This window comes from Corythoichthys intestinalis, chromosome 11, assembly GCF_030265065.1.
Source record: "Corythoichthys intestinalis isolate RoL2023-P3 chromosome 11, ASM3026506v1, whole genome shotgun sequence".
Classification (NCBI taxonomy): domain Eukaryota; kingdom Metazoa; phylum Chordata; class Actinopteri; order Syngnathiformes; family Syngnathidae; genus Corythoichthys; species Corythoichthys intestinalis.
In genome coordinates this window covers 10,964,355-10,983,347 of record NC_080405.1, presented here as the reverse complement: position 1 = coordinate 10,983,347, position 18,993 = coordinate 10,964,355, and the positions used below count along the sequence as shown (strand labels likewise).

General features: G+C 38.4%; 1 protein-coding gene across 2 annotated transcripts; it reads right to left on the bottom strand.

Annotated features, from left to right (window-relative positions):
- Positions 1-5,395: 5,395 nt before the first annotated feature.
- clk4a (CDC-like kinase 4a) lies at positions 5,396-18,945 on the bottom strand. 2 transcript variants are annotated; one of them, XM_057850934.1, is made up of 13 exons: positions 18,748-18,945; positions 18,012-18,172; positions 14,560-14,803; positions 13,964-14,060; positions 13,630-13,696; positions 10,851-10,967; positions 10,607-10,773; positions 10,428-10,522; positions 10,202-10,331; positions 8,240-8,322; positions 8,087-8,166; positions 7,895-7,985; positions 5,396-6,722 (listed from the first exon to the last, which is right to left on the bottom strand). In XM_057850934.1, exons 2-13 carry the CDS (start codon positions 18,170-18,172, stop codon positions 6,588-6,590), a joined length of 1,467 nt encoding a protein of 488 aa, XP_057706917.1. In that variant the 5' UTR covers positions 18,748-18,945; the 3' UTR covers positions 5,396-6,587. The 2 variants fall into 2 exon arrangements, with proteins under 2 accessions (XP_057706917.1, XP_057706919.1); XM_057850936.1 differs by lacking the exons at positions 13,964-14,060; positions 18,012-18,172; positions 18,748-18,945 and having other exon boundaries at positions 14,560-14,629.
- Between the last annotated feature and the right edge of the window lie 48 nt (positions 18,946-18,993).

Genomic DNA, 18,993 nt, shown 5'->3' with positions numbered 1-18,993 from the left:
TACACGTTCTACTTGAGAAAAGCCCGCCCCTGACCACGTGGGATACTGATTGACAAGGGATAGGTAGAAAAGGATTTGGACCAGACGCACTGCTGCCACCTTCTGTATCTGAGAGGCAGTGGTGAATGAAGTACTCACTTTTTTTTTTTTTTTTTTTTACGTCAGTAAAAGTACAGATACAGGTGCAAAAAATACTTAAGTAAAAGTACAAGTATATAAGAAAAAAAAAAAAAACAAGTACAAAAGTGCTTGCGTTAAAATTTACTTTACAAATAAAAAGTTTTTTTCTCTCGATAAAAAAAAAAAATGGAATAAATACGTATACAGTGAGTATTTGCAGTATTTGCAGTCCTTGTGATTTTGCAAGTTCACCCACTTAGAAAATAGCTAGAGGTCTGAAATTTCAATCATAGATGCATTTCCACTTATAGAGACATAATCGAGAAAAAACATTCGGAACTCACATTGTATGAATTTTCAATAATTTATTTGTAATTTACTGGGGTTGATAAGTATTTGTACCCCTGAGAAAATCAGTGCTTATACAACCCCTAGCAAAAAGTATGGAATCACCAGTCTCGGATGAGCACTCACTCAGACATTTTATTATGTAGAACAAACTCAGAAATAAAGCTTGAAAAAATACCTCATTAAAGCGAGTTCAATTTCCTTATTTTCAGTCTAAATCTACTAGAAGTAAGTGAAATTATCTGCCCGCACTTCAAGTAAATTTGACTCTGATTTCTTGAAATACGAAAAATAGCTAGCTGAAAGTAAGATTGACATACTTATTTGTGGTCTAAGTATAAATTTGCAGCGTGTTTTCTACTGATATTTTTAATTGAACTGTGAGAAATGTAGTGGACTCTGCTGGAAACTATAGAACCAGCAAAACGTGAGCAAGAAGCTGCTTAGTGAGAGCGGTTCCAGAACACAGTCTGTGTTTCACAGGAAAGTGTTGACAGTCCAAAAAACACATGCTGCCTCTTTTCTTCTTCTAAACGGCCTGGTTTAGAAGGAAGGCTCTAGCCTTGTTGTGACTTTACACTTTGAAACCAAATACAATCCCTAGCAAAAAGTATGGAATCACCAGTCTAGGACAAGCACTCACTCAGACATTTTATGATGTAGAACAAACTCAGATGAAAAGCTTGAAAAAATAATGAATTCGTTCAAAATTGCAACTCCTTGGCATTCAGAAACACTAAAAGAAATGAATAAAAAACATTGTGGTGGTCAGTAAATGTTACTTTTTTAGAGGAAGTGCAGGGAAATAAATATAGAATCACTCCATTCTGAAGAAAGAATATGGAATCACTCCATTTTGAGTAGAAAATACAGACACACCCAGTCAATTTCCTTTCCTTAATTGGGCCCCTGCCTCAGATTAGATCTGCTCATTGGTCAGCAGTTAAAAACAGTGCAGTTATCACACCTTGGAGGGCTGCTGGACCACCAAGTGGATTCACAAGAATCATGGCTCCATCAAGAGAGATGTCTCTTGAGAGCAAGGAGAGGATTATCAACCCACTTGAAGAAGGTAACACTACACATATGGTTGCCAAAGATGTGGGCTGTTCACAGTCAGCTGTATCAAAAATCTGGACCAAGTACAAACAGCATGGCAAGGTTGCTAAAGTTAAGCGTACTGGTAGACCGAGGAAGACATCCAAATGCCATGACAAATGACTAAAGGCCATATGTCTTAAAAACAGAAGATGTACAAGAAATGGGAGGAAGTTGGAGTCAAGGTATGTGACAGAACTGTGCAAAATTACCTAAAGGAAATGGGATTTTCATACACGAAAGCTAGAAGGAAACCATCATTCAAACTTCAGCAGAAAAGAACAAGACTGTAATTGGCTAAGGAGAGGCAATCATGGACTGCGAATGACTGGATGAAGGTTATTTTCAGTGATGAGTCAAGAATCTGCATTGGACAAGTGATGATGTTGGAACTTGATTGGTGCCGTTCCAGTGAGATTTACGAAGATGACTGCCTGAAGAAAACATCAAAATTCCCTCAGTCCTTGACGATATGGGGCTGCATGTCAGGCAAAGGCCCTGGTAAGATAGCTGTGGTTAAATTTTATCAATAAATGCACAAGTTTACATTGAAATTTTAGACAGCTTTCTTATCCTTTCAATTGAAAGTATGTCATTTTCCAAGACGACAATGCATCATGCCACAGAGCTAAAAATGTTGAAGCATTCCTTTGAGAAATACAGTCAATGTCATGGCCTGCAAATAGCCCAGATCTCAACCCTATTGAAAACGTGTGGAGGAAATTGAAAAAAATGGTCCACGGCAAGACTCCGACCTGCAAGGACGATCTGGCAACTGCAATCAAAGAAAGTTGGCACCAAATTGATGAAGAATACTCATCAAGTCCATGCCTCAGAGACTGCAAGCTGTCATAAAAGCCAGAGGAGGTGCAACTAAATACTAGAGATGTGTTTTGATTGTTATTTCTGTGTTTATTTCTCATGATTCCATATATTTTTCCTCAGAATGGAGTGATTCTATATTTATTTCCCTGCACTTGCTCTATGAAAGTAATATTTACCACAATGTTTTATTCATTTCTTTTAGTGTTTCTAAATGGTAAAGAGTTGCACTTTTGAACTAATTCATTATTTTTTCAAGCTTTTTATCCGAGTTTGTCCTACATAATAAAATGTCTGAGTGAGTGCTCGTCCGAGACTGGTGATTCCATACTTTTTACTAGGGGCTGTATATATGGCGGAAAACACAGACAAGGCTTGAAAAAGCAGTTTCTGCTCTTGCACCCCTCTTTAAAATACACTGCTGTATTTTAAGCCCAAAAAAACTGTTGTGATTGATACAATACGTCTAATTTCTGCCATAGCAGTTTCATGGCGCATTAAGCCATCGAACTATTTTTAATTTGTCTGTTTCACCTCCGTTTACAGACACCGCGCAACCGCTTTTGTTTCAACCCAGCCATAAAAAGAAGGTAATCATATTTATTATTCGAAATGTCTGTCATTTTAAGCTTAGATTCATTAATTGATGTCTAATATTTAGTTTAAAAAAAACGACTTTAAAAAATTATTCAGTCGCATATTTTAAACTTTTGAACAAATTACATCACAATGAAAAAAATAGCGTCTGTAAGTAAGTCACGGATATCTACCTCATAACTATCGTTTAATTGTATTTTTTTGTTACTGTTGCATTTTCCCCGATATTTTAGATAATCAAGCCAAACAAAGAAAACATTTTTAAAAAATGTTTAAAAGGGTAAATATATGAAAATCTCGTCTACTCCTTGATGTCTGCGATTTTTGCATCGCGACCCATCTTATATTACCACGTTTAACATATAAAATCCCCCCAAAATCCGGCTGTGGCCATTCACAGCTGTGTCTTGACACTCGGTGATACATGCTACACTAGTTTTTGGATCGAAAAGAGGTACGTACACGACAATATCTCGTTAAAATCATGGTGTCTTTAATTATGCTCTCACCTCCAGTTAGGTTTTTGCCTTTTTTTTTTTTTTTTAATGCCTTTTTTTTTTTTAAATGCCCTCTTGTTCATTTTTTTCTTCCCTCAGAAAATTGAGATTTTAAGCTTTCCAATGATGCATCACACTTGCATATAGGGCAATTTTGAAATTTGGCCAAAATTGGGGGTCTCAGAGCAGAACTTCAAGTCACTCAAGTGTTTTCCTCCATATACACAGTAGAAGCCAAAAGTTTGGACACACCTCATTCAATGCTACACTGTTACAGCACAAGGCCGTAGTTTTTTAACCCTGTGTTGTCATTTTCCCTAATTTTCTCCGCCCAGATCACCCAGTTGAGGCTAATCATCATCGGCCTGGTGTATATGACTGGCCTGTCGCGATAACAAATTTTAGTGGGCGATAAATTATCTCATAAATTATTGCGATATTATTGCCCCCCCCCCAAAAAAAAATTTTTTTTGAGCGTTTATTTATTTATTGTCATCATCATCTGTATCATTGACAGTTGCAAGATGTGATATGAGCAACCCGAAAAAAACGAAGAAAAGACAAGGGCTGACGAGAGAAGCATATGCTTATCAAGTCCCGTCCCCTTTTAACCGATTTACAATAACACAGGGAGAATACAATATATAATAATAGATCAAGTACACCCATTTAAACGCATTTAATGTTTACTTTTAAATTAAAATTTACCTTTTTAGAAATCACAACTAAAAACAATAGACCATGCCTCTTTCAAGTAAAAGAAAACAATATTAATACAGCACAGAAACACACAATAAATGTATTTTTTTCAAGAAAAAATGCACTTAATAACTGAAGCATTTAGGCATACAGGTATAAAGTTGCAGTAACAGTAATTCCACTTCAACAACAACAGAGAAAAATAGACTAATTAAGTAGCAGTAACAAAAATTTGGCTCCCAAAAGTATGAAATATCATTTAACAGAGGTAAAACGGTCTCATTTCTTCAGCAATGTAGCGGACTTCACTTTCCGTAAGGGAACGCTATTTTGCGCGGTGTCGTCTGTATTTCTCACATCAAGCGAATACCTCTAATTGTCAATTAACGTGACGAGGAGGCTCCGCTTGTTGCGATGCATTTTTTTTTTTACTAAGCAGTGAAAACTGGAGAGGATGATAGTGTTTCAAATGAGCATGTAGATTTATTCTGTTGGCCATCTTTGTTGAAACAACCTTAACAGAATGGCACAAGGAAACTGAACTTTAAACAGCGCTGTCAAGCACGTCTGCCACACATCTGCCGCAAGCGCGTGCGTCACGCACGCACGTGACAAACGCGCGCACGTGCACGCCAGGCGATAAATCGCAGCAGGAAAATTACCGTCATTTTTTATATACCGCGCGATAAATGGAATTATTGCATATTGCGACAGGCTTACTGGCCAGCCAGCCTGACGACAACCAGTGGGTCCTGCCTGCTGCCGGCTAACCATTGAAGTTCAATGTATTTTTGTTAGTAATGTTGCCTTTTTTCCCCCCTGTAAGTATTTTTGCACATTTTGATTTTTGTTTGCAATAAATTCATGTTTTTTTTTTTTTTTTAAACTTCTTCTACAACCCGCTCTCATCGCCCTCATTTTTACCAAGCCCGGTCAATTTTTTTCCTTTTGTTATTGTGCCCTTGGCACGTAACATACAGAAATGAAGGTCCCAACGCTATTGATAAGGCAATAAATCCCACTCATCAGTCCTGAAAACAACAAAAGTAACGTGTAACACAGGCGACAATTTGAAAAGTGGAGTAAAAAATAGACACCTGCTGTAAAATGTTAGTCAAGTAAAAAGTACAACTTCATATTTGTACTTACACAAAAAGGTACAGTAACAAAGTACTTTTAGTCACTGCATTGAGCTAAATGCAATAAAGACAATATTGACAGGATTCATTTTATTGAGAAAAGCGAACAAAAAAAACGCCAGAATCAGTTCTATGTACAATACAAACAATTCCAGCCTCAAGATTCTATATAATGCTACTGAAAAAGACACTTTTTTTATTGACAAAAGATACAAAAAGACCAGGACTTAATTTGGACCAACGCTGGAAGGAAAAAAAAAAAAAGACAGTTGAGCACTTAATCTATAAAGTGGAAAATAAATAAAGTTGTACATTAGAAAAGATGAATGAGATGGGACTAAGTCTTTGCATCAGGACGTGTAGGAAGACTGATACAGTCTTGAGCGTTCACCTCTCCCGGAGAGTGAGGATGTTGAGGCTGGAATTGAGCACCGTGTTTAAGATGTTACGTGACCAAAAGCTTCAGGTGCTCAATGTTTTTTTTTTTTTTTTTAAACTGGAGCTGAGGCTTGCACTGCTCCACTATATAGAATCACAGGAGTGCCAAAATAAAGAGGAATAAATGAAAATATAAAACTATACTTTGTCATACTTACTTTTTGACTTTGGAAAAACGGGGAAAAAATATGGCAATTTCTTTGCCTTTTCTATTTAACTTGTCATAGTCTTTGCTTTTAGGGAAAGGAACGGTCTGTCAATCAAAGGGCGTTATGAGGGACTTTCCAAACAGGAATAGTAGTCGATAGCCAATTACCGATTTTTGATTCATTATTCATTTAGAGATACGATCCTCTTCACAACTGCTGAGAGCAGCAGTTGATAGGCTGGATGGGTCGCCCCAGCCAGCTACCCGGTCACCAAGACAAATACTGTCAATAACTAACCCTTTCCTGTTTGGAAAGCCCTTCCCAACGCCATACGATTGCTTTTACCAAAAGGAATGGTCTGTCAAAGGCAAAAGTTAGTAAAGACAATGACAAGCAAAATAGAAAAGGTAAAGGGGAGGGAAAAAAATGCCATTTGTTTTTCAACGAGAAAAGGTAAAAGCCATTGAAATGGCAAAAAGTTGCCTTTGTTTTCTTTTTCCATGAAAAAAAGTCATGACAAAAATTGTCATTTTTTTTCCATTTGTGATTTTCAATGACAAAAAGTCAATGACAGAATATACTTTTAAATCTTCACATATTTTTTATTCATTCATTCTTCTATTTATTTATTTACATATTCATTCATATTTTAATTTTGGCATTCCTGGGATTCCATAGCTCTATTGGTAGCAGGCGAAAAAGGGGTGTTGAAGCGCTTTATCCAACGTGATGCGCTTAGCTGGGTCGTACTCCATTAACTTCTCCAGGAGGTCGAACAGCTGCTGATGCGCCTCGCTTTGAGACACCATGTACCGCTAGAAAGGGAAAAGATTGTTTTTAAGTGTGTGCATTATATTTTTGTGTTAATAGTTCTGTGATTCTGACTAAAAAATTAGTTTGTGTAAACAGTGTTTTCCGGACTAGAAGTTGCACTTTTTTCATACTTTGGAAGCCTCTGACTTACACTCGGTTGCGGCTTACATTGTGTTAAAATATAGAATTAAAATAGAAGACCAAGGAGTAAACATTACCCACAACCAGCCCCGAGACTGCACTATGGGCTTGTGATTAAGCTGAGGAATGTTAGTATTCTTAGGCTAGGTTTATTTTTGCAGGTTTTAATGCATAAATCAAGATTTTTTTCACGTTTTTCAGACTCGAGTGAGGCATTAACTAAACGGTCTGAACGGGACAAGTCGCAAAGAAGTGGACTATTTCAAATCCTATCTGGGTCACTTTCGTATGTGGTTCAAATCCAATCTGGGCCACATTTTTCCAGAATGTGGCAGCGGTGTGAACTGTCAAGTCGTCCAAATTGGAATTCATGTTGCATGAATTCCGATGTGTCCGTGTGTGCCCTAACTGGAGAACGGACGACACACGGAACATTTTTAAGGCTAGCTGGACGACAACTTGGTCATGGAAAACAACTGAAGTTGGAAGCTAAAGCGGCAAATGGGAAGCTACTGAGGTTTAGCTAACCAGACAGTTGGTGAGTATTAGCCAAACCAATTAGTAAAAGGCTCTGTGCATGCTAAAAGTTGAAGAAAGCTGATGAAGTGGCCATTGTTAAGCTGAAGTGCTGCAATGTAGTAGCTTGCTAAGCTAAAGGGTGCTTATGTCAGCACTAGCACCGTTATTTGTGATTGTGTGCAACGTGGTGGCTGTGCTGTGGTTTTAGTGACTCCAATTCATTCGAACTGCTCTTTTGTTGCCCAATTAATACCAGAGGTTTATCTTTGAACCGTTTGAGCTACGTGGCGACAAACAGTACATTTTCCTCCACAAATTCAACTTATAGTCTGGTGCGACATGCCCCCCCCTTGTCTGACGCAATTTTTAACTAGTTTGACTTACACTCTAGCGATTTAGTCTGGAAAATACTGTGCTTAATTGTTAATTAAAGCTTCCCACAAAATTCTGGATATAAGCATTATGCATAAAACAATATACAAAGCCGTTGGAAATAATGTTTTTTAATTCTCACCCTGAGTGGTTTGCAGTGTTTTCTGACATATCGACCACCGGAGCTGTCGACATCCCAGTCCAGTTTGTTGTGGTGGAGATACCGCTGCTTCCTTTTTAAATTAAACAGTTGGGGAAACAATCACCATGGTGACAAAGAACAAAACAGTCACGAGTGTTTTGAATGGCTTTCTTCCAAAAAGCTATCCCGCACCTGGTTTTCTGGAGGAGATTTGAAGGAATCGGGCCGAGAACCCTCTCCATCATAGCCAGGTGTTCCTTGCTGTCGTGAGTCTTAAATGTTAAAACAAAAAGTGGTAAATACTTGGGAGAAACACTTGACTTTTGATGGCTTCAGGCCACATACCTGGAAAAGAGTTGAACCGAGGTAGTATTCGATGAGGATGCAGCCCACGCTCCAGACATCGCACGAGTGATCCCAGCCAAGATCTAAAAGACAAAATGAATCCATTTAAATCATTGGCTGCCATTTACAGCACTAGACGTCGGTTCAATTGACTGGGAGAGGCTTGCAGTGAATGATCGCTGCTCGCCCTCCCAGTCAAAATGGATTGGATGTCGAGCGCCTTAAGTGAACTTGAAACACTGGCATTCAGCCAGTCCTCCTGGTTTAATTAAAGGGCAGGCAGTGAGTTAAACACTGTGATTTGAAAAAATATACTGTGTTAGTGCACTATAACCATAATGTATTTGAGTTACTCATTTGCTAACAATATAATCATAATTCAGATCTAGTTCGCATATGTGGACCTCACACTTTAGGTCGTGTCTGCAACACTAGTATACCAAATATGAATGATATTGTGAACTACAGGGCCCAATATTTGAATGCCAGGGATTTGTTGGCTTAATTCTACAACCCCTAGTAAAAAGTATGGAATCTCCAGTCTCGGACGAGCACTCACTCAGACATTTTATCATGTAGAACAAAGTCATAAAAAACTTGAAAAAATTATGAATTAGTTCAAAAGTGCAACACTTTAGCATTCAGAAACACTAAAAGAAATGAAAAAGAAATATTGTGGTTGTCAGTAAATGTTACTTTTATAGAGCAAGTACAGGAAAATATTAATGGAATCACTACATTCTGAGGGAAACAAAAAACATGGAATCATGAGAAACAAATAACAATCAAAACACATCTCTAGTATTTAGTAGCAACACCTCTGACTATTATGACAGCTTGCAGTCTCTGAGGCATGGACTTGATAAGTATTTTTCATCAAATTGGTGCCAACTTTCTTTGATTGCAGTAGCCAGATCATCCTTGCAGGTCGGAGCCTTGCTGTGGACCGTCCCCCCCCCCCCCCCCCCCCTAATTTCCACCACAGGTTTTCAAATGGGGTTGAGATCTGGGCTAATTGCGGGCCATGACATTGACTGGATGAGTCTTTCTCCAAGGATTGCTTTAACAGTTTTAGCTCTATGGCATGATGCATTGTCATCTTGAAAAATGAAAAACATTTTCAATTGAAGGGATAAGAAAGCTGTCTAAAATTTCAATGTAAACTTGTGCATTTATTGAAGATTTAACCACAGCCATCTGCCCAGTGCCTTTGCCTGATTTGCTGCCCCATATCATCAAGGACTGAGGGAGTTGAGGCGTTTTCTTCAGGCAGTCATCTTTGTAAATCTCACTGGAACAGCACCAAACCAAAGTTCGAGCATCATCACCTCTCATCCAGTGAGATTTACAAAGATGACTGCCTGAAGAAAACGCCTCAATTCCCTCAGTCCTTGATGATATGGGGCAGCAAATCAGGCAAAGGCATTAGGGAGATGGCTGTGGTTAAATATTCAATAAATGCACAAGTTTACATTGAAATTTTAGACAGCTTTCTTATCTCTTCAACTGAAAATATTTTTGTCATTTTCCAAGATGAAAATGCATCATGCCACAGAACTAAAACTTTTGAAGCATTCCTTGGAGAAAGACTCATCCAGTCAATGTCATGGCCTGCAAATAGCCCAGATCTCAACCCTATTGAAAACCTGTGGTGGAAATTGAAAAAAATGGTCCACAGCAAGGCTCCGACCTGCAAGGATGATCTGGCAACTGCGATCAAAAAGAGTCGGCACCAAATTGATGAAGAATACTCATCAAGTCTATTCCTCAGACTGCAAGCTGTCATACAAGCCAAAAGTGGTGCTACTAAATACTAGAGATGTGTTTTGATTGTTACTTTTTTGTTTCTCATGATTCCATATTTTTTTCCTCAGAATGGAGTGATTCCATATATATTTCCCGCACTTGCTCTATAAAAGTCACTTGCCCTATAAAGACTTTTTTTTGTAAAGCACCACCTACCTAAAATGACCTCCGGAGCACGGTAATGACGTGTGGACACCACAGATGTGTGATGCTCATGTTCATACGTCGCGTTTCCAAAATCCACTATTTTTATATCAGGTCTCTTCAATGTCCGTTCATCACGTTTCTAGGGATGACAAAGCATCGCGTGTTCATCTAACTGCATCAACAAGTGTGCAATGTGTCACCTATTGATAATAAATATATGGGTGTGCATGTTTACCTTGGTTGGATTGTAATCCAGATCGTATGCTGAATCAATGAAGAGAATGTTTTCAGGCTTCAGGTCTGTGTGGGTCAACTTGTTTTTGTGCAGAACTGAAGACAGAAAATCATATCCATTAAATGACTAAACACTCCAACGTATATTGTTTCAAGTTGTTTGTGTCACTATTAACTCACATCTAACAGCGCGAATGATCTGATAAGCCATTTTTCGGATGTGCTCTATGGGTAAAGGAATGAAGTTGTTCTCCTTGAGGAAATCATAGGTACTGAGGCCGAGCAGCTCAAAGGCGATGCAGATGTGCCCGTGGTAGTCAAACCAGTCTAGCATGTGAACACAAGCGCTGTACAAGACGAAAACAATGTCAAGTTTAAGACACGTCAGTGATAATCACTATAAGTGTGGCGTGCAGTTGCTTACTATTTGCCCTGAGCATCGAGGGACTTAAGATGTTCAAGCACAGCAACCTCAGACTTTGCTGCATCACGGTAACGATCAATGTTTTTTATGATCTTCAGAGCCACTCGAGCGCCGTTACTGGAAGACATCAGCAAAGCATTAACAACAAGGAGTGTAACAATATATTGAGATACTTTGTAACCCAAAAAGTTATCAATATGCTAAAGGAACCAATAGGTTGCTACCAAAATATTCCATGTGAATAGCTCACTGGCTGTGATTGACAGCGCTAGACATCCAATTCATTTTGACTGCATTAGATCTCAAGTGCCATCAATGGCACCGAAACCAGGGAAATCAAAGCCAATCTTATGTGGGCATTTGCAGGTTGCCTCCTGTTCATTTTGAGTTACTTCCTTTTCATTTGGTGACATTCTTTAGTTACTTTTTAGTAACCCAAAATCAACAGGATATGACCTGTAAATGCACCAAAATCAACAGGAAGTGACCAGTAAATTCCCTAACAGAAAACGGAAGTGACTGAAATCAACATGAAATGCCCCAAAAACAGTGGGAGGGATGTTTCGCCGTCATCCCTCCCACTTCAGATGGATTGGATCTCTACTAGTGATAAACTCATTCAGATTTAAAGCAGAAGGATAAAAATAGCTTGTTTTCATTTTGGTTTATAGAATATCCTAGAGCAATTTCCTGAGCCAAGTATGGATAATTGTTGTTTCGCCATATAGTGAGATCATTGTTATTGTGAGCCTTGGTTCGCAAATTGTATCGTATCGCATCGAGGTTCCCATCCCTACAAGGGAGTGTGACTTCCAATAGACAGTAATGTGTCATGACAATAAGGCTGAAACAACTAATTGATTAAATCGAGAAATAAATAAACAAATTTTATCATCGATTTTTGTCTGCAGCTACGAGCCGTCCCATTTGAGTCATTGTGTGTAATGAAATGTGAAGCTGCACGCATGCGCTAGTGCTTATAGCAAGAGAAGAGAGAGTTCACTGCTAGTTTGCTGTACTCAGGGTGGGGTTGCTGAATCAATAACTTTACAAAGCATCAAGAATAGTGCTGCAACGATTTATCGGTTAACTCGAGTAATTCGATTAGAAAAAAGGTTCGAATTAAATTTTGCTGCTTCGAGTTTCGTTTAAAGTGGCGTTGTCATGGTTTGATTTGAAAGTGTTTGCATTTAGTTTTTATTGATTCCGATGTATACACTGCCTTCTAGTGGCAACAATGAATGACAAGTCATTTCACATGGCTGAATCCAGCTGCTCCTTGTTAAGACCAACATAAACTATGTTTTCTGTTTGAGCTTTTTTTTTTTTTTTTTTTTTAAATGCATTCATAATTTAGTTTATTGGTATGGTTAGCTGTTTTTGGGGGGAATGTTTTTGAACCATGTGTTAAGAGCATTGTAGAAAAAAAACGTTAGCAATTTATGAGATTTAAGCTAGAAGACTTTTGTTATATAAGTTAGCTAGTTGTTCTTTTGTTGTACTTAGATCCGCATATATTTTTTTATACCGTTTGAAGCTCAGCTCAGGTAATTTTTTATATTCATCATCAGATTACTCGACTACTAAAATAATCGATAGCTGCAGCCCTAGTCGGGAGTTAATTTGTCCTTTGTGTTGTTAGATCCAGTGTTCCTCTGTCAGAGGTGAGTAAATGAAGCAAATTGTGTTGTGTTCTTTGTTGATGAGACGTTACTACTTGGCACAGAGTGCTAAGCTAGTTAGTGACTATGCCAATCAGTTTCTTAAATGTCTGTTTTGTTTTGGAGAAGCATATTGGTACTCGAGTTATTGTTAGACTGTAAAGTTGTTTTCTCTCTTTATAAAGAAACCACACACAAGAACCAGTTCATATAACAACTTAGTCTCCTTTCAACATAAACTCAAACTAAATTGTAATACAAAAGTGTGCGTTTTGTAATTGGATTTAATTAATGAACAATTGTGTGATAAAACTGATTCATTACTGTCTGCCTCTTCCTTCGTCAGTTTTAAGGTTTAATTTGTTTTAAGAAAATAAATTAGTTATTGACACATTTTAGCGCTTTGCCCGCAAGATAAAAGATGTCAATCAGCAGCATTTTTTTTTATTTGACCAAACAGGACTTTTGTCTTATTTGTGAACCAAGACATTCTTTTTGTGTTTTATACTAAGAATCTTTATGAAAAACTAACATGTTTTATGTAATTCAAACAGTACAGTTGCAGACAAACAGTTAAGTCAGGATGCTGTAATACAATCTTTTTGAAGGAAATAGTCATCCATTAGTCTTCATTATTACTTACAACATGCTTCAAAACAACTTCAAGTTAAATTGTGAAGGAAATTGAAAAAAAGGAACATTTGTCCGATTTATCGTTTATTTAATCGTCCAAACAATAACTTATAAAAATAAGTGTAAGTTGCAGCTCTGACAAAGAAAAAAAAACGTACATTGCACCACGGGTGGAAGTGAATTAACATTTGTTCATTCGCTGTCACCCCTTCCCACCTCAAATGGAATGGACTTCTAACAGTGATAACCTTATTCCAATGCACAGTATAAGGATGAATATAGCTTGTTTTTCTGTTTACTAGTCGTTTCTGTAGAAGGCCCAAGAATAATTTACTGACTCATGTATTGATCATCTTTGTACGCCATATTGAGATTATCTTAATGTGAGCCTTGTATTGTAAATCGTATTGTATCTTAAAATACCAATATGACCCCACCCCATAAACAAGAAAATAGAGCTTCTGAAGAACAAGCAGTATTCTTACTTGAGGCGATCGAGGCATTCGACAACCTTCCCAAAGGCACCCTCTCCAAGAGTACACACAATCTCATCTACACAAAATAAGAGAAAGAATGTTAGAAACAAAACATTGGCAAGTCAAACGCTGCCCTTTGGCTGCTTCACTAATCTAAGAGGCTTGACACTAAGTGCCATAAAATGGAATGCTTAATATTACACGAGAAGTAGCAAAGCTAAAAGTACATCTAGCGCAAAAAAATGTATTGTCTATTTAACATTTAGAAATGAAGACCAGACAAGAGTGTGAAAGAAAAAAAAATGTGAGCAGTAGGGAGGAAAAAAAGGTATATATTCTATACATCTCGCTTTCAGCATGTCTCCATTGTGATAGATGAGGTGACCCTCGTCATCATCCTCAACACTCCTGGATCTTTTCCTGCGGCGATGGCTCCTCCTCTGCATCGGAACCGCCGCAATCCGCCATCACATCAATAACCCATCAGTCAGCCGGCACCAGGCCATCACAACGCGACATCGTCATTCATTCAACCAGGCCGAGGGGGGTGTAGGGGTGGATAGATTCGGCCCGTTCAGTAACACCGCCAGGCGATTGGACGGAGCAGCAAATTCAAATTCGGCCCCATCGAGAAATTGGGCGCCAGCCACCACATAGTGTGCGTTACAGAAGAAAAACATGGCAACAAGATTTTCAGTTGAGACGTTCTCAGAGTAGTTCAGAAAAAAAAAAAAAAAACTCAAGTCTTTTTTTTTTAAACATGTAGTGTCATTCAGTACATTTCATAACAGCACTCATGTTAGATGTGCTTCCACAAGTAGGTTTCTAAACGCTCCTACTTTTCATTGCAATCACTTTTGTATTTGTATGACAAGTGACAATGACCCTTTTGGCGGTTTGTGGTACAGTAAGTAGAAACGAAAAGAAGGTTGCTCATACCGAGGAGGACCTGTGACGGGAGTGGCTGCGCCTGTGCCGTCTGTCTCTGTGTCTGCTCCGTCGGCTTCTTCCGCTGCGCCCGCTTCGTCCGGAAGACTTGCTGTAATGGTGCCAGTCTCGATCTCGCTCCTTGTAGACGCGGTCACGACTGTCCTCTGCGGAGGCCGTATCCAAACTGGGCTCCCAGGTGTCCCTGCCTCTGGAGTCCACGCTGTGGTTCAAACTGCGATTCTCCAGAAAGAAACTAAAAAGACAGCAGGAAAAAATCAACAACAAAGCGGGTTAATATTGGATTTCCCCAAGTCCAGAGCATAGCCGTTAGCTACTCACAATATGCTACCGCAAAGATTCAATATAATGATTTTGAAAAGATATCACTGCTTTATAAAGGAATCAACAGGACACCAAAATTAACTCATTAGCTGCTATTTAAGGCACTAGACGTCCATTCATTTTGACTAGGAAGGTCGAATGAACAAACGTCTAGTGCTGTCAACTCCACTCAAACATTAGCCTTCAAAGCCATTCTTCCCAGTTTAAATGAATTGGACATCTGCCATCAAGTTTAAAAAATAAAAAAAAACCTTTATTTGCCAGAATGTTGCAATAATAGGATATATTGACAGAAATGTCGCTCTGAAACATTCTTATAGTCTGTAAGGAAGACAAAAAGTCCTTTTTGATTGTCCACGACAGTACAAAAACATACTGTTGATTTTTCCCATTTAAAAATGGCTTGTTTTCTTCTTTAGCTATATTATATTAAACAGCAACAACTAATCGGTTAATAAATTAGTTGCCAACGAATTTGATTATGCATTATTGCCGGCAGCGATGAGAAGTCCCGTTTAGGTCCTTGGGTATGTGTAATGTGAGGCTGCTCGCACGCCCCAGTGATTAGAGCAAGACAGAGTTCACTGCTACACTCAGGTTGGGTTGCTGCTGAATCAATCATATTACAAAGTGTCAAGAGCTAGATTGTCTTTTGTGTTGTTAGATCTAGTGTGCCTTCGTTAGAGCCAAGTAAATGAAGTCAATTGTATTGTTTGTATTCTTTGTTGATGAGATGTTACTACTTAGCACAGAACGCTAAGACAGTTAACAATTATGCTAATCAGTAGAGGGGTGCGAAATTTCCGATTCTTAGATTATTCGCGATTCGGCCGTGGAAGATTTGAGAACGATTCACAAACATCCAAATTCTGATTATTGAAATCTGCCAAGTAAAGCGGAACTAAAACACCATCAACGCGGTCTTCAGGACACAATGAGGAACGGATCGAGAGTAAACATCATGCTAAACTCACAGCTTTGGCTCAACAACTCATGCCAACAAATAAAAAACAATTCCGTATTTTTCAGACGATAAGTCGCAGTTTTTTTTGTTTGTTCATAGTTTGGCTGGGGGTGCGACTTATACTCTGGAGCGACTGATGTGTGAAATTATTAAGACATTATTATATCATTTCACATGTTATTGTGGTGTTTTGGAGTCACACTGATGGTTTGGTAAACTTGTTAGCATGTTCTTTATGCTATGGTTATCTGAATAACTCGAAATAGCTATGCTACCTTAACATACTGGCCACGTTTGCATTTCATTGTCGATGCATCATGTAACATTGTCACACTGTACACCTATTCAGCATGTTGTTCTAAGATAATATAAGACGGCCCTGATTATAAGAGGACCCCTCTTTTTCAACACTCAAGTTTGAAAAAAGACTTTTTGAACACCAAATTAATTTTTATACAGAAAATTACAGTACATCTGAAACAAATTATTATAACAATATATTTGAGAGAAAAAGCATGTTATTTTGCCTCACTCAAATCTTAATATCTGAACATTTAAATATTAACTAAAGTGCAATCACATTCGTAAATGAATGGCTTCTGGTTTTTGAAATGCAAATAAACCAATCTTGTGATAAAACAACAAAATTGCAAAAACTGCGTTAACCATCAAAGTGAGGTCTAACTGTAACTGTAACCTTGAAACCAATCTGAATAAGGAAAAACGTAGCAATAAAATAATGCAAACTGGTTAAACTTGAGAGTAGCTGAGATCTCTCATGACAGAACATTACTCCTCAAGTTCAGCATTCGCTTAATTGATATCTGGCGGCATCTAGCGTCGTGAATGGGTATAATGTCTAGACCCCGAATATAAGACGACTCCCACTTTTTCAGTCTAATTTCAATGCAAAAAACACAGTCTTATATTCGGGGCAACACCGTATTTTTATTTTAAATTGCCTTTTAAGATGACATATCTGTTCAATGTGTTGGATTTTATCAACTGAATTCTCCTCAAAATGCGACTTATACTCCGGTGCGACATGTTCTTTTCCCTCTTCATTGGGCATTTTATGGCTGGTACGACTTATACTCGGGTGCGACTTATAGTCCGAAAAATATGGTAATACCCGACTGCGGCTGACAGCCGCTAACAACCACGCCCACATTATGCTACGGTAGATATCACATGTATAAAGAACTAGATGTGAAAAGACAGACTTGGCTGAGAAATTATATGTATGTTATAATTTCAAGTATTTAGACTAGTTTAAGGTGAAGAAGGTCTTAAACGGTTAATTGGTTATCGAAATAGCTGTCAAATAATTTGCTAATCGATTAATCGAGTCATTGTTGCACCTCTAGGTGTGAGCAATCAAAATATATCGGCATATATGCTAAATGTTCATTTGAGCTATACCTAGGTTATTCCATTTCATATGAGGTACATTTTCTGGTTTAGAAAATAAATTATCATGAATATTCAAACAAACATACAGCATTTATATGTGTTTACAATTAATTCAACCCGAAGAGAAAAGGGCTGATGGGAGAAGCCGAAGCTTATTGAAACCCGTCCCCAGTATACCATAAAGGACGCAGAAAATATCAAATATCAATTTTTGACATTCAGATTTCGTAATGATCACAAGTTTTTTTTTTTTTTTATTATAACCATCCCCTCTGATTGTTCATTTTCCCAACAGTCCATAGTCGATCGATGTGCGATCGATTATGTTGATGAGATCGTTTGCACGTCCTATTTTGATCCAGAATGCGTCCTTCGCCTTCGAGTGTCTGTGTCGAAAATTACAGACATTGCTAGCTTAGTCACCGATGTAGTTGCAAGCAAGACTTATTTCCTCCTCCCTTCCAAAATAGTTAACTGCGTGTTGACCTAGAAGCTTAAGCACAGCAAGCTCCAGTTTCCATCTCGCAAGCAAACATTTGAGTGCACTTGAGCGGACAGGGAAGGCAAAAAATTTCCATGTCAAACAAACGTGTGTGTGTGTGGGGGGGGGGGGGGGTCAAAAATCCTAACCAAATTCAGTAAAACGTATTTTCTTCACATTTCTAGTCGGGGAAAAACATGAATAACAAAAAGCACCCTTAATAATGCCTTTACCCTAAAATGTACATTTCTGTTCGATTACCCGTCACTTGTCTTGTGATGTCGATGAGTTCTTCTGTACTTGTTTTCTCGTTCGCTGCTGTGCGAATCCCTAGCTTTGCGTTTCCGATATTCCATTCTTCCTTCCCAGCTGTACTCGTCAAGAAACTCAACCTGAGAGTACATCCGTGTGCAATGACGCATCTAGAGCAACATGGGAAACATTCACATTTAGTGAAATTAGTCACAAAATTCGGCAGATATAAAACCAACATGGCAAGTATACGTAAAGGGCGGGCCGTTACGTAACTACTGCTGAACAACGTTGACATTTTACGTCAGTGAGTCGCAGATTGTTGTAAATTGAGGCCTGTGTATCTTAGTAAAATAGTAAAATTAACATAATCGAGACTTGGCCTGCACACTGACTTTGTTTTACGTTGTCATCTGGATCGAATTCAATTGGAAGGCCGTTGGTCGTCCTATTGCTAGGCTCGATTAGCGTTGAACTCCAATTTGAAAGGTGTATGCCTTTTCGGATATGAAATGTAACTACGTACTACACAACATGTAAGTTACGATGCAAAAAATGTTTACATCCATGCCAATGATAAGAAATGGCATCGAGATAATCGTTAGCTTAGCGTTTGGAAGCTTAAGCCATGATGGCCTTGTTGTCAACGTTCGAAAAAGCTAAGTGGCTAAACGTAGCCTTCTCAAGAATACGCCCTGGACCAAATAACTCGGCACTATGCAGCAAAAATCACGATTAAACTCACCTCAGATGAAATGCTAATATGTCACAATGGTTAAATATAATGGTGGAAAGGAGAGAAACTACTAAAGAGCTGAAAGTATTGTCGACGAATATCTCTCAAAGATGGCGAATGCTGAGTGTGCTTGCCGTTCGTGTTGTTCACAGGTATCTAACGTATACGGCTAGATGTCAAAAATGCGGTGTCGCCGGCCTAAGTAACTGGCGGCCATCTTGCGTCGGGACAGCTCGTCTTAAAGTAGCGGAGACA